Consider the following 16,080-nt stretch of genomic DNA (forward strand, 5'->3'; position numbering starts at 1 on the left):
GGAAATATGAACACCACTGTCAGTGTTATAGACCTAAATCTTTTTTTTTTTTTAAGATTTTATTTGTTTATTTGACAGAGAGAGACACAGCGAGAGAGGGAACACAAGCAGGGGAGTGGGAGAGGGAGAAGCAGGCTTCCCACTGAGCAGGGAGCCCGATGTGGGGCTCAATCCCAGGACCCTGGGATCATGACCTGAGCTGAAAGCAGACGCTTAACGACTGAGCCACCCAGGTGCCCCAGACCTAATTCTTTGAGGAGTTTTTTTTTTTTTTTTTCGGCACTGTGGGTCACATCTATTTGTACTTAAACCACGCAATAAACACCAAGGGCATGCAACCGTGGGACTACATCAAAAGCCAGATGTGGATTACACCTCATTTGTAGTTCAACTGGATTTTTCCAAAGTTGGTAGAGCTAAAAAGTGGTTTGTTTTGGCACTGGTTGAAAACCAAACTTATCATCATCATCATCATCATCATCATCACAATCTACTAATAACAGCACAATACATCATCATGCCTTTGAGGGCACTTATTTACTACCCAAATTGCAGCATTTGAATTTAAGAATACCTCAAGAAACAGAACAGATAGCTTCTTATCGTGTTTCTTGCATGGAATGAAAATTTAAACCTGAAACCCATGGAGAGGCCTTAACGAAAATTGTTATTTCTGATGTTCAATATATAGGACATGAAGCCACAAATTGTACCAATTTTCACAATAATATAAATGTCTTTGGCATTTAAAATTGAAGATAGACCAGAGGCAGTAGTTGGCTACCTTTACCTTCTCTGAGCCATTTTTAGGATGGAATCTGAAGAAAGTCTTCCTGCTATAGAGCAGGCATATGTTCACTCATTTGCTCAGCCATTGAACAACAACAGATCAAATATTAATATATGCCATTGCAATCCACTCTGTATGAAATTGTGCAACTTACAACTTCTACTTTCAGTGCACTTACAATCCTCGTAAAAGGGTTAACACCCCCACCCCACACCCCGCACTCTGAAGGGATGACATTGCTGTCAGATGGGACTTTTAGTAAACAGCCTGGTGAACCAGGGGAGGCTGTGTGGCCCATGCAAAGCATATACAGAACAGTGGAGATGCACTGGGGGCTGGCCTTGCTTTGCTTGAAAGCATCATTCTGCAAAAGTGAAAGGGACGCCTTGGAACCCGATGCTTTGAGAAAACAAAAGCTAAAAAGGATAGATTTATAATGATTATCCTGGGAATAATTCAACCACATGTCTGCCAAGAAGTGTTTTAGGAATCAGACACTGAATGTCTGACATGGGAATTGGGATTGTCATCCCTTTATGGTCGCCCTCAAATTACCTTCCCACAAAAGAATAAAATGTATCCCCTTCAATCTCATATAAAATGCAATCTGGCTAAATTTTTTACATACCAAAAAGAAATCATGTGTGCCTATTTGGCAACAGCAGTAAATACTAGTCAGGATCAATAAATAGATTTAAACAAAGCAAAGCAGGGTTAGAAGAAGAAGAAGAAGAAGAAGAAGCAGCAGCAGCAGCAGCAGCAACAGCAGCCAGACAACCTCACAACTTTGACTACACAAAAGAGAATGCTTCAAAGGAGATGCTTGTGAGGTCAAAGCGTAAGTGAAACTGGGAACTGCTTTCATCAGGCTTCCCTGCAAATGGTACATACGTGGACCCATAAACTTTGTTAGTTATAGGGTCAGTTCTACTCATTTGGGGTATATTTGGCATTTTTTGACATTCCCACATTTCCCACAATAACTAGAAGGTTGGTGGTGAGAAAATATCATGTCATACTGTTATACATGGTATCAATAAGGACAATTCCAAAATAGAATAATAATTGATCCCTAGGATTCCAAATCGACCTTTGGTCTAGGGCCGTTCTTATGCGAGAAAAGTTGTAAAGTTCAGTCCAGCCTCCAAAATGCTTTTTCATTTGTTACTAACATTTTTCTTTATTTAACCACATTATCAATGGTGTTTCTGATAACCCTTCTGAGAGCGCTTCAGAATTTGGAGGTAAATTTTATGGAGCCTTTTTGGCCTCAGAGTGCTCAGATTATCTAGCTAACCTTTAACCTAGTCCTGCCACATTAAGTGTTAATGTTTCATTTCCATGTTAACTATTGCACTATCATTTCTTGTAAATGTCATCCTTCCAGAATAAAGCGAGGAAGGGAGCTGTTAAGAATTTCCTGCTCCCATGTATCACCTGCTATTTGCTTTTACCCCAGGTGCAAGGCAATATGATTGCTAGCTTCTGGGAGATCATAAAATCGAAATTGATTTTATGGCTCAGAACTGTCTTCCAGCAGTAGTGGAAAGATTTTTTTTTCCTAACAAAGAAAGTGAACCTTTTCCTCTTTCATTTGGCTTTTGAAGTTAATGGAAGAATTGCTGAAATGCCACAGTTTGCTGCACATTTTCTCTGTTTTACCATGAACAGCATCCACACAGGTAACAACTCTCCGTTTGCTGCTGCATTTCTTCCCCGTAGACTCCTCAGTGTCCCTCAGAATCGGTGTAGGGTAAGCTGTGACTGACGGGGCTTCTTCCCATCTGTTGGTCCCGGGCATTTGCCCAACTCCTCTGTGCATTGGAAACGTGCATGTTGAATCAATGCAACAAGCAAAATGGTTGCTGTGAAATCCCTATAAGAAACTCCATTATTCAACTAATAAAACCATTCCATTTTACTTCCAGAGAAGAATGAGAAAGGGCATTACATATCTAAAGGGAACAAAAAAATCGTATTTTTCTGTCTCCCTGTGTGTTACTTTGTTCTCCTCCCCTCCTTCCTGCTACTGTCGCATCCTGGTCTCTGCAATGGCTCATCCCCCTTATTTTTTTTTCTTCCACTGCTTCTGTTTTTCTTAGAGTTCCCTGAGTTTTGGGAATCAAACCATTCCCAAAATAAATCACAATTGCTCTAGAACACCAACCCTCAAGGAGGCCTGGGATAAATTAGCCTAAAACATTCCTATCCCGTACTAGCTTTGCAAAGTTGCATTTCTGAGGGCTTCCCATGACTTTTTAAAGGTTGCCCTTCAGCATGGTCCCTTGCTCCTAAGAAGATATTTATTTTCAAAATAGTTTTCAAAGGAAGGCTCTTCTATGATGGAACTCAAAATAATCATGTCCATATCCTAAAAGACACGCATAATTATACATACCATGATAAATTGAGGGTCCCTAAGTATGAAATGGGAGAGGGATGGATATTATTCCATGGATGCCAAAACAAGGTGGTGATTATCATTAAGATCTAAGCATTTAAGATTGATAAAATTTAAAGCAGCAACAACAAAAATCTTTTTTTCCTCAAATCTGGGGATTTGGAAATTTGGTCCCAGTCGTGGTGCTATGACTTCCTGTGTTACTGTAAGCCTGGGCCTTGACCTCTCTGAGTCCCAAGTAACTCGCTCACACAATCAGGATGCTAGACCTGCAGCCTTAGAAGTACTACTCAACAGATGTACAGTAGAGTCTAAAGGATCCATTTTATTCTTTGCAGAAAACACGATAATATTCTTTTAATTATTTGTTAAGTGCAGTGTTATTATGCATGTGTTTAAACAAAGAAAATGGAGCATTTCTATTAAATCTTCGGATTAAATATGCTTGTGTAATGAAGTAAATGTCATGTGTACACACTTAAAATTCTAAAAATTTGTTTCTTTTCTTTAGAAAATTCATAGAAATGGGTTTCATTGATGAAAAAAGAATAGCCATATGGGGCTGGGTGAGTTGTTTTATATGTTTTATGCCTGTTATTCAGTTCAGCAATCATAATTTTCTAAAGTGTGTGCTTATAAGGTTTCTCATGAAATGTTAATGTTGCAACATCATTTAATCTGTCAATGGAAACAGTCAATTTGGATAATCTAGGCTTCAAAGTGGTGGCTTTAAGTGTTCCTTTTTTCCAATCATTTAGTTTCTTCCTCATATAGCAAACTAACTCGTAATTGACACATTTTTACTTATTTTTTTTTTTGTATTATAGTATACTGAACTGAACTGTATTCATCAGAGGTGTAATTTCTTTTGTTATTTTAGAGTTAATATGTATCTTTTCTATCTCATCATTTCATTTTTATGAAAAGCTAAGCTAACGTTTGAAATCACAGGAACTTTTAAAATATAAATTCCCTAGTACCTAGCTTACCCCAGGCATATCTTGGCTGTTTTGATTCCTTTTTTTCTTTTCTTTTTTTTTTTGTAATCAAATTATTTTACTAGGCCTAATATTAATTTGTACCAATGGGAGAGAAGTATAATTTAGTTTCTGAGTTATAGGTCATGGAGATAATTGCCCATATTTGAGGAGCTAAGCAGTTTTTCAAAATATACATAAAAAGGAAGTGGCAAAACTTCCCAATCATGGGCAATGAAGTCACTGGAAAGTTTAGAGAAATATTGGAAAGAGTTTAGATTTGCCCATTATAAATTATGATAATTACCCTTCAAAGAAGATTTCCTGTTTCACTTTTTGGTCTGAATTTGTACATTTGCAAGTCAATTTGCAGCCGTTTGTGCTTGGGTTGTTTTTCTTGGCTGTTTTCTCTGAGAGCGGCCTGCACAAGATGGAGGGAATGAAACCCAATATTGAAGGGAGTCTGCAGGCTCCGGCTCAGCTCTCAGCTCAGTGACCAGATGAAGAGCTGTTATGAATTTGTGGAAAGTTGTTACTTCAAGCCATTTGGTCCTTCTTAAAACTATCAAATGTTAAATATCTAAACAGAATGGAATTCAAATGGGTGGAAATAAATGAAATATTTTTATAGTGAAATATTTCAGATAAGATCTCTTCTACCATCCATTTTTATGAAATTTCCTAAAGTAAATTTTTGAAAGATTCAGATTTCATGCTGAACACTTACATATAATCATTAACATTTCTCTTACAGTTTTCCTTTGCTTTTACTGCAGGCTTTGAAATAACCATAAAGTGGAACTTTTAATTTCATTTCTAGAACATCCTGGTATTAGTTTGGTAGAGAACCATTTACGTGGGATGATTTAAAGAACCCACTCAGCACCCCAAAATACATCCATATCAGTCTGAAATTCTTCAATAAGAGATTCTCACCATGTCTATGCAAATGCTTCTAGGAGAGGTTGTATATTAGGTCCCCTTTATTGCTTACTTTCCAACAAGGCAGTGATTGTGAGGTAAATCCTGAGAGCATGCGCACAAGAAGGAATAAATGAACTGCCAATGGATGCAACATTTGAGCAGCCCCTAAATCAGCAGGACCCAGAAGATCCTGAGGGAAAAAGACCTTAATACTATACTGTTTTTTTTTATCAATTCTTTATGATTTATTTAATCCATCCATCTGATCACTGACTCATGCATTCTTACACCAATGTAGTAAATTTTTATTGGATCTCAACTAGGTCTTATATTAGGTTCTTTGGAAAATGAAAAGATGAATAAGTTATAGCTCTGGCCCTTTATTAGATAAAACAGCAAAAAAGCAATTGCTCAGCAATGTTCCAACTGTTAAGACAGATACAACTTGTGGTGGAAAACACGAGGGAGCAGAGTAGTTAATCTTGGCTGTGAGAGTTAAGGGGAGATTCAGAAATGAGGTAGTGAAGATAGGTCAATAATGGTGCATTCCAGAGAATGAAGACAGCCTTGACAGGGTCCTGAGGTAACAATGAGTAGGGTGTGGTTGGTCTGGATGCTGGAAACTTCAGACGTGTAAGGCATGTGGTGAGGAAGGTGAAGGAAAGGAATTTGGGTAGGGAGTTAGCCAGATTAACAGGAGGCCTTTTAGACTGCATAAAGGAGAATGGGCTCTATCTATGGATCTGTGACACATTTCTCCTATTTTTCTATGTCTCCATGATCATTACACTCCATTTATTCTTTATTTTTGTATTTATTTATTTTTTAAATTTTCCATTCATTCTTTAAATGTCAGTGTTTTTCAGGGTCTGGCCATGAATCTCAATGTTTTTCACTTCCTTGGGAAAACCCATGTAATTTCAAAGATGGTGCTGACTCTCAGATCCCTGTCACTAGCCCCCAGCTCTCTTCTGAGTTCCATGTTCCAAATGCTCACTGACCATCTATCCCAAATGTCTGACTGGAGCCTCAAGCCTAACCTACACAAGCTAAACTTGTTATAGTCTACTTAAAACAAGTCCTCATCTTTATTAAAGGACCTCACCACACACCTAGTCACCCAAATTAGTAAATTCAGAGCTATTTTCAACTTCTCTTGTTCCCTGACTCCAACATGCCATTGGTTAGTAAGTTCTGTCAATTCTACCTTCAAAAATCTAAATCTGGTCTCATCATCCCCACTGCCAGTGCTTTAGTTCAAGTTTCTTCATATGTAATTTAGATCAGACCTTCTCAAAATTTAGCTTACATAAGCATCACGTGGAGAACTTGTTGAAACAGTTTCCAGGGCCCTACCACTAGAGATTCTGATTCCATAGTCCAGGGTGAGCCCCAAGGATTTGCATTTCTGACAAGATCCCAGGTAATGCTGATTCTTTTGGTCCATGGACCATTGGGTGGTACCAGTTTAACTACTCCAGTTGCCTCTTAACTAGCCTTCCTGCTTTGACCTCACAAGCTGCAATGTTGCTAATGAAGTTGCTATTCCAAAACACAATTCTTACCATGTTGCTTTTCTGCTTATATGCTTATATATTTTCTAAGGCCACATATTGACCTTGACCTGGTGCCCAAACTTATTTCCTTGCATGCAAAGCCCTTGACAATCTGGCTGTAACCTGCTTTTCTGGCCTCATCTCTTTCCACTTCTCCCCCACGCCTTATGAATAATTTGACTTTTCCCTGCAACCTGAAATGTGTCCATCTTCTCCCATCCTGCTCCTCTGCCTCCAAATGGAAAACTCCTACTTACTCTTTAAAACCCAACTCAGATATGACTTTCTTTGTGCTCCAGTAGTTCTTTATACTGCTCTTCTAGGAATTATCATGTTTTATTTTGTCTATCTATTGATTTCTCCCATGAGAATGTAAGCTCATCGAGGGAATGGACTTTGTATTTTTTTTTAATTTTTTTTCTCAAATGTTTAGCATAATACTTGGCCATCCCATACACCAATGATGTTATTTAAACTAAATTTAATCCTATAAGTCAGTGTTCCCCCAAATGTATCTTATTAATACCAAGGACTTTTTCAGGAAAAGGTCCTCTGGGTCTAATAATACGGTAAATTATGAATTCTACATAATAGTGTATATTGGCTTGGTGAAAGAACAGTAAAGAATCCTGTTAAATTTTGATTAATATAGTATTACCAAAAGGTATTTGATTCCATGGATCCTTTTTTGAAATGTGCTCTTGAAGTCAATAGGGAATAGAATTGGTGTCTTGGAAAGATACTCTTGGCCACAGGGCGAAGGATGGTCTGAGGTGGGGGAGGGAGTGGGCCAAGGATTTAGGGAGCAGTAATATTGACCACAAATACCAAGGGCCTGAATTCAAACAGTGAAGTAGGAGGTGGGAAGAGGTCAGAGCTTCAAGTGTTGTTTTCTAGTATAATAGACAGGGACCTGTGGGAAACTGGAGATGTGGAAGAGGAAGCTGTTGAGAATGACTGTGAGCGTTACTTAGCCATTAGTTGTCTCATATCAAGGAAGAAAGTATCTGTTTCCATGAAGCGTTAGGCAGGTTAGCAGTCTGAGACATATACTAAAGCTGACCCCAGACATTTTTGGTAGTCAGTTGGCAAATAAGCTGCAAATCTTACGTTTGCCTCCATAATCCTGATTAAGAAGGGGAAAGGAAGCGTTTTTATCTTACCCTTTTATATTTCTGGCTCACACAAACCAAAATCCAGTAGCTCTGTTCTTGGCTGTTTATTAGATATCCACCAGGCCCCCAGCACCATGCCTGGGATGTGTCTGCTACAGCTGGTTCTTCACCAGGCCATCTTGCACCTCAGGGGACATTTGGCAATGTCTGGAGTCATTTGTGGTTGTCACAACTGGGGGAGTGCTACTGGCAGCTAATGAGTCGAGGCCAGAGATGCTGTTAAATATCCCACAATGCACAGGACAGGTCCCCACAAAAAAGAATTACCCAGCCCAAAATGTCAACCGTGCTGAGGTTGCAAAACCCTGGTTTATGTGAAGAAAAATTGAAGTAATTATTCTGACAATTGAAGAGCAGCAGGGGTTTTGCCTAAATTATTAGAATAACAACCTCATTCGTGGGCCTTGCTTTGTTAATATAGGCCTAGCCAGGTGGTGTTGAATAAGCATTAGTTCATGATTTAATCTTAGTTCCTTTCTCTTCCAGTGACTAATTATAAGCAATTTGAATTGCTATGTGCGATCAACGATGTAAAAGTAGGACAAATGCACCTCTAATGAGACTACATTAGACTCCAAACTTAAAGTTCCCCGACGAGGTTTGCCCCAGTGCAAGGACAGAGAGGAAAGTCATGGGTTGTAGAGGCAAGTGTCCTGGCTTTGAGTCCCAGCTCTGCTGCTTCCTGACTCCCAGAGCCCTCTAAGTTCCCTCCAGCCACGGCTTCCTCGTCGTGAAAGGCAGCCGTGATTTCCTCACCGGGGCCCTGTGAGGAGGAGCTGAGTTAACAGGAAAGTGATATATTTGACAAATATTGATTCTTTTTTTTTTTTAAGATTTTATTTATTCATTTGACAGAGAGAGAGAGACAGAGAGAGACAGCGAGAGAGGGAACACAAGCGGGGGGGGTGGGAGAGGGAGAATCAAACTTCCCACTGAGCAGAGAGCCCGATGTGGGGCTCGGTCCCAAGACCCTGGGATCATGACCTGAGCCGAAGGCAGATGCTTAATGACTGAGCCACCCAGGCGCCCCGACTATTTGATTCTATTCCCCTCTGTGTTCTACGCCATGTTGTCAGTGATGGGGATACATTCATTAACCAGGCAGATGAAAATGTCCACCTTTATGGAGTTGGGAACAGTTGGGAAGGAAGACAATAAGCAGGACAAATAAGTACAATGAACAGGATGTTAAACGATGACGAGTGCTCTGGTGAAAAACAAAACACAAAAAGATAGGAGCATAATGCAGGGTTGGTGCATCATAGATGAGAAGGACAGGTGCGACTCTCTCTGGGTTAAGACTTGAAATGGGGAGGAAGCGAGCCATGGCCGTATCCTGGGGAAAGAGGGTTCTAGGCGGAAGGCGGCAGCATTTGTGAAAGTCCTGGGGCTAGATCATGCCTGGAGAGTCCAGAGAACATCAGGAGAGCCGACAAGCAGGGGAACATCTGAGGAGGGAGAAGGGAAACAGAGAGTGTGGGTCCTCCAAGAAGGTTGCAAGAGCCTTGGCCGTACAAACGTTAGCTATTCATTATAACTGCCTGTAGGTAAAATGTTCCAGTGTGCATTATGGCTCACAGAAGAGCGTTCTATAAACCCCTCAAAATTCTGTGCCCTTCTAAGAATGTTTTTAAAGATATCCTTCGTTTAAACAAAATGGCAAGGCATCTAAGTGCAAAGGACAAAATTCTAGAATTCTCATGGCCAATCTGCTCCGTGGGTTCCTTTCTTGCGACAGCCACCCACTCTGCCTTGGAGCCCCACCCATGGGAGAGAAGAAAAAAGTCAACGCGGGTTTATTTTATTTCCTCTTCATTTCTACAATAGGAATCGCTTTTCTAAGCCGCCTGAGAATTTAAAGAACACCTACTTTTGTTGTGCTGTTGCTACACTAGTTTTGCTCTTACAAATTCCTAGAGACAATTCGTATTCATCCTGGAAACACGGAAATTGTATTTAGGGACAGCACTACTCTCTAATCACTGAGTAGATACAGGTTAATAATTTGTAAGATTTCGAACAGAAGTGTTGAAAACCCTTTTTACTATGTGTAAATGCTTTCCATTTCAAATCTCACTTCATGCTATTTCAGCGGGACCCACCGTTGTTACTGGTAGTGAACACGCTTTTCCAATACAACCACAAACAATAATATTTCTAACTCAGCTTACTTTCCTCTCAGTTGAACCTAAAAGAAAGAAGGAGAGGACTTCCATTTCAGTAATAGTCGTTGCTAACCTACGAATCAAAGCAAATCATTTTTATAAGTGAAAATTTTCACTTACCAAAATGATTTTCAAACCCACTGTTCCTTCCGTTTTTAAAATATATTTTCCCCTATTAGAACATGTTTTAGTTCTTCTCTAAGTATAATAAAAGGAGGGCATGATATAATTGGAGCTGCTTCTTCTATTCTGTGTTTTGTCACCAAGGGTCCTCAATAAAATTCCCCAGAACTGGAAACATACAACTGTACACTAGTTAAAAAATTCTTCCTTTACCTCATGAATTCAGCAAGATTGTTTAACTTATCCCCCCATTCCATGTATTTCGTGGGTTAAGAATAGAGCCCTCCCACTGATTTGCCCTCATTAGCATGTCTGTCCTCTGTCTGCCTATCTGTCTCTCACTCTGTGAACTCTCCCTCTCACTCTTTCACCCTCTCTGAAGACTGACTTCTCTGTGGCAAAGGGTGATATGATCTCTACTGACCTAAGGGAAAATGGCTCCCGGAGGTTTGTGGTAATAAGGTCCTAAATACAAGGCCCATTCCTAGTTGGAAAGTCCCACTGTCCTCTGGTGACTTGTGGGGAACGTTCCTGTGTTGGGGCAAGAATATGCACCGAGAATCACTTCCTGATCTAGTACACACATTTTGGGGGTTCAGGACCCAGAGCACTGTTTAGTCCACATTCCCAGGAGAAGCCTCTCTCTCAAGCATGTTTCCACAGCCCAAATTTCACTTCCGGGGGAGATGCTACCTTATTGTGTTCATTTCTTCACTTTTAGGACAAGGTTCAAATTTCCACGTGACATGGGCAGACAGCTCCTGTTATCAGGGTCACATTTCTGAATCATCTCCCTGATTCCCTGGGGAAGAAAACTGATGAGAGCTAACCCTACTCCTGACTCCTTTTGTATTTCTTTGTTTTTCCATTCAATTTGTGGGGGGCTATGTAAGACTTTTAAAGACACCAGTGGCTTTTCCTCCTTTGAGCTGCTATGCCAGAAATCCCCCCTCAGAACAGAATATGTAACACTACATTATACACAAACTCTGGCCATGTCCTTAACTATCCAAAAGGTTCTTATGTCTTACCCTTGTTGTTCTATTATGAAAACCAATAAGTAAATACACAGATGTGAGTATTGTCTTACAGGACTTTTGCAGACTGTGGGAAATATCCCGCTTTTACATTTGGGGAATAATCTCCTTTCTTTGTGCATTTCTTTCAAGTACAATCCTGGTTTTGCTCTGGCAAGGCCCTCATTGGAAAAATAGAGAGGAAAAAAAAATTGGGGCAGAAAAGTTGCAATTATAAATATCTCTTCAACTGCCCCTACCATGCTCCAATCAGCACAACAAGTATTTTTAGTTTACTGGGGGTGAAATGATGCTGTGTCAGGTGGAGCTTGCTGCCAAGGGTGCAAGATAGACATTTAATCTGCCCCATGCATATCCCCAGCTCCCATCAGTACTTATTGTGAGCAGAGTTGCTGTAAAACGATGTTGGAGACTTTCTGAAAGCAAATCTGGGACTGACTTGTAATGATGTCTCCACAGTCCTACGGAGGCTATGTTTCATCCCTGGCCCTTGCTTCAGGAACCGGTCTTTTCAAATGTGGGATAGCAGTGGCTCCTGTCTCCAGCTGGGAATATTACGGTATGGAAACATTTCATAACTGTGGCTGCGAAAACATTTAACACATAATTACTCTATATTTGAGGTTGCTAGGAAAACAAATTATGCAGTAAAATTCACCCCAGCTTCACTGGGGAAAGCATAATCTAGAAGCGAGGTGGTTTATATGATGCATTGTAATCATGTTGCAACAATCAAAGAAATCTTAAGAGTGAGGGAGGACTCTTCCAAAACCCAATGTATGTGATCCTCTCCCCGAAACCTGGTGCCTCCTGATACACCAAACCTTTAAAACCAGAGCCGAGTCTGTGTTTTTGCAGGCACACGGGTGGCCTGTAAATACATTTTACGCAAAGTTGGGCGGAGCCAAACTATTCACCTCCAAGTCACAGTTTGCAGCCGCCAGGTCCATTGCTCCAGAAACCAGAGCCACAAAAAAATTTTGTTAAGAAGTACACCTCCCGTGGGTGCCTATTTTTATGATTCACATTAATGCAGGATGATTATTTGGAATTAACTCTAATAATTGCACAAAAATTAGCTTTCATCAGATCCTCGTCCCTGGGTTGGGGTAGAAATGAGACAACTATAACTCTCAGGCAATCTTTATTCAGAAAAAAAAAAAAATGTGTGTGTGTGTGTGTGTGTGTTGGGAGAGGAGGACTGGGGGCACATAGTTCCATCCCAGATTAATTAAGACACCAATAAAAGTACAAGAGGTGGCTGCATTTGTGATTTTTTAAAAAATACAATGAGGTCATTCCATAAGGTCTTTCCTAGCTAAACATCTCCCCCACCAAAGGGTGGAAGAGAAAAAGCTTAAGATCAGTCCTTTCTAATGTTAGCTGTGCCTGTCTCCTCCTTTGCCTCTCTAGCCCTGTTGAGGCAAATCGCAGAGCAAATGACTTGGGTGGAGCATTACAGTAAAGGCAAGCAGGAACCTTCCTCAGCAGCTCCACGGGGGAAGGTGACGAGCAGTTTTCGAACTGGGGGGTCTTGTTGGTTAATGGAATGACCCATATCACATGTAAACAACATATTCTCATATATTTTATAGCATCTATCTACACAGAGCGCTTCATGGGCCTCCCAACAAAGAACGATAACCTCAAGCACTATAAAGTAAGCGTTTTCTGTTTCATTTAGGTCATTGACTTCTTGCAAATGCGCTAAATAATTTTGAAGCAGTCATTCAGAGTTTATACTTTTGCTGGCTCCCCAAGCAAATACGCTGATCTTTTGTTAGCTGCAAAACACCTCACTAGGAAGACATTTACTCTCTTGGGATTCTCTTCTTTCTTTCCCCATCCTCCCTTCCCTCACCTCCCTTTTCCGCATCCTCCTGCCCACCCCCAACCCCTACACAGCTTGAGCGGGCATCATTTATGCCTAAGGTCTCACTCATATGTAACATATGACACATAAACTTCCCGTTTTTCAAACGAAGAATCAGATGGAAGTAATGCAAATGATGATGAAAATGTGTTGCTCTGACTCTTAAATATTTATCAACCAAAGCAATACATAATTTCAGTATTGGTGCTAAGTCCATCGCACAATGATTTAGCTAGTTTTCTATTAGAACTTGCAGCAACTAAAATGTTAATTTTTCCTCTTTTCCAGAATTCAACTGTGATGGCAAGAGCAGAATATTTCAGAAATGTAGACTATCTTCTCATCCACGGAACAGCAGATGGTGAGGTTTAAGCAAGACTCTTACACATAAAAATACTGAGCCAACATCACTTTGTTTAAGAAACATTAAGCATCCTCCTATGCCTGTGCTCAGGGTCAGTACCTAAGAGTCAGGGACATTTCCACAAATGAGTGCGATGACTCACTGCTGACAATGTCAACCGCATGACTAGATAATTGTCGGTGTTCATTTGCAGGCAGTACATTGTCACTCGATGCTTTCTGGTATTTAGCAGCACTTTAACTCTCTCTCTTTGTTGCAGATAATGTGCACTTTCAAAACTCAGCACAGATTGCTAAAGCTCTGGTTAATGCACAAGTGGATTTCCAGGCAATGGTACATGATTTCGTTTTACTCCCGTTCACGGCCTTAGACCTGTAAGCTCAAAGGAGGAATCTGATTTTTCATTATTATTATTATTTTTTTTTTTTTTACAAAAACCTGGCAAACGGGCTGTAGGGTAGAGTAGGCAGAATATTAGCAAGTGGGTCTTGGATCTTCCATGAACTCCCTGAAGGACATGAGGTGACCCATGTCACCTCTGGGGATCCGGTTGAGTCCTATCTGAAATAAAGACATCCGTGAGATTGATGATCTTCTAGCTCGAACATCCAATAGTTCTGTGATCCTGCTTACATAATGTAGCTGCATGCTTAGCATCCCCACAAAAGCTGGGAGTCCCAAAGCAGCGAAAAGCTTCCACGTATTCAGTAAGGAGCGATTGGGGAATGTTATCAGCGTTATCAGTTATCAGTTATAACCTGAAGTCAGGCAGCCCCACTCAGAGTTAGGGAACCCTTTCACCCGTGTGTTCTCAGTGCCTGACACAAGCCTGGCCCAGCACAGAAACTGGAGTGTTCCCCGAGCGAATGAATGAATGAGCTAGCCGGAGAGTCCGGGTGGGTGGCACGAGGACTCGGAAATGACAACAGAGGGAAAAGGAAGGTGAAAACCACGGCAAAAGAGACAACCCCTGACAGCAGCTTCCCCTCCTCAGGGAGCAGAAGTTCTCCCTCACTTGCTTTTCCTGAATGAGAACCTCGAAAAGGAAACCCCCATTTTTGGAAATTGGGCTTTTTAAAATAATTTGCAAAGGGAGATGGGAGATTTTTCTGATCTTTTTTAATCGTGACCCTCCCCAACGTAAATTCACCTTCTAAGTGTATAGCATTCCATCATGACCACTATCCACCTTTATTCAGTAAAAACAATAATCTCTCCAGCATCTCTCCAACAATGAAGTTTAAATGTATAACGTCATCTTCCTGGGTGACTTTAATGATACTATGTTTAACTCCTATGAAAGGTGTTTACAGTTATATGTGTTGTGGATTTTCTGCAGCAGAGAGGAATTGGATTTCAGAGGCTACAAGCCTCATAGAGTTTTTGAGCTAGCAGAAGCCTTAGAGAAAATCAAATCCAAACTCCTTATTTTTTCAAATGAGGAAACCAAGCTCCAGAGGAGCAAAGTGATAGACCCAGCTCTGGAGCACGTACCTGCCTCCTGACCCCCCAAGATGCTAGCCATTGTGAAACCTCAGCCACCAAGATCTAAAATACAAGCTGAAAATAAATAAATAAACAAACAAACAAACAAACAAACAAATAAATAAATAATAAATAAAATAAAATACGAGCTTAAAGAATGGGAAAGAATAGTCCCGGTTAATAAAAGACCTTTTCTGTCTTCCTGTTCTAAATGTCTGCATTGTGAGCTATCTTATTAAGTGCTCTTAAGTAGAATTTCTTTTTTTTTTTTTAAGATTTTATTTATTTATTTGAGACAGAGAGAATGAGAGACAGAGAGCATGAGAGGGAGGAGGGTCAGAGGGAGAAACAGACTCCCTGCCGAGCAGGGAGCCCGATGCGGGACTCGATCCCAGGACTCCGGAATCATGACCCGAGCCTAAGGCAGTCGCTTAACCGACTGAGCCACCCAGGCGCCCCTTAAGTAGAATTTCAATCACAGCATTAGAAAAATGGTCGGGACCTGCGAGCATTAGAAAGTCAAAGCTGGGTGCCTTGTGTGGCCGTGGGCGTGACTCCAGCATCTGGTCTCTGCCTTGCAGTGGTACTCGGACCAGAACCATGGCATATCCGGCCTGTCCACGAAGCACCTGTACACCCACATGACCCGCTTCCTAAAGCAGTGTTTTTCTTTGTCCGACTAAGAAGGACGCAGACGCAAGCTTGTATCACAGTGGGATGTATCACAGTGGGAACACTTCGTATAAATGCGTCAGACCACTTGCTTGTTTTACTCTTTATGCTGTTAAATCCTGGGACAAACAGACGAATGATGTTCTAAAGGCTGGCGGAAGATTAAGACTCAGAAGCTCAACTCAAACATTGTTTACATTTTCTGGCACTCTCTGAAAGGAGAGAAAAGGGAACTGTGCCTTTTGCTTTGGACACAGTGTTTTATCACCTGTTCATTTGAGGAAAATAATAAAGTCAGAAGTTAAAGTGCTGTTATTTTGTCTGTGTGCATTAATTTCAACTTCCGGTTTTATCACAGAAAATAAACGCTTGTGCTAGGCAAGCACATGAGTCACGTTAGATGGGGATGGAGAAGAAGAATCTAGAAGAGTTTGGATTTTTGTAATTAGGATTCCAAATGCTGGAATGAATAGCTCAGAGTATGAAAAAGCATTGTTCAGAAATCAAGTTCGAGATGCATTTCATAGAGGCGTCCTGA

General features: G+C 40.7%; 1 protein-coding gene across 7 annotated transcripts in view; it reads left to right on the plus strand.

Moving 5' to 3' along the window:
• The window catches only part of FAP (fibroblast activation protein alpha), a 73,614-nt gene extending 57,761 nt beyond the window's left edge, over positions 1–15,853 (plus strand). For 2 of the 7 annotated variants that reach the window (XM_081814305.1, XM_081814307.1), the window contains 6 exons: positions 3,703–3,757; positions 11,608–11,707; positions 12,744–12,808; positions 13,310–13,382; positions 13,645–13,759; positions 15,452–15,853. In XM_081814305.1, the coding sequence (XP_081670431.1) occupies positions 3,703–3,757; positions 11,608–11,707; positions 12,744–12,808; positions 13,310–13,382; positions 13,645–13,759; positions 15,452–15,515 (472 nt within the window). In that variant the 3' untranslated portion in view covers positions 15,516–15,853. The other 5 variants (XM_081814306.1, XR_014143576.1, XM_081814308.1 and 2 more) reach the window with 5 other exon arrangements.
• The last annotated feature ends 227 nt before the right edge of the window (positions 15,854–16,080 follow it).

This window comes from Leptonychotes weddellii, chromosome 3 (assembly GCF_054177405.1).
Source record: "Leptonychotes weddellii isolate Sample4059 chromosome 3, ASM5417740v2, whole genome shotgun sequence".
Taxonomy (NCBI): domain Eukaryota; kingdom Metazoa; phylum Chordata; class Mammalia; order Carnivora; family Phocidae; genus Leptonychotes; species Leptonychotes weddellii.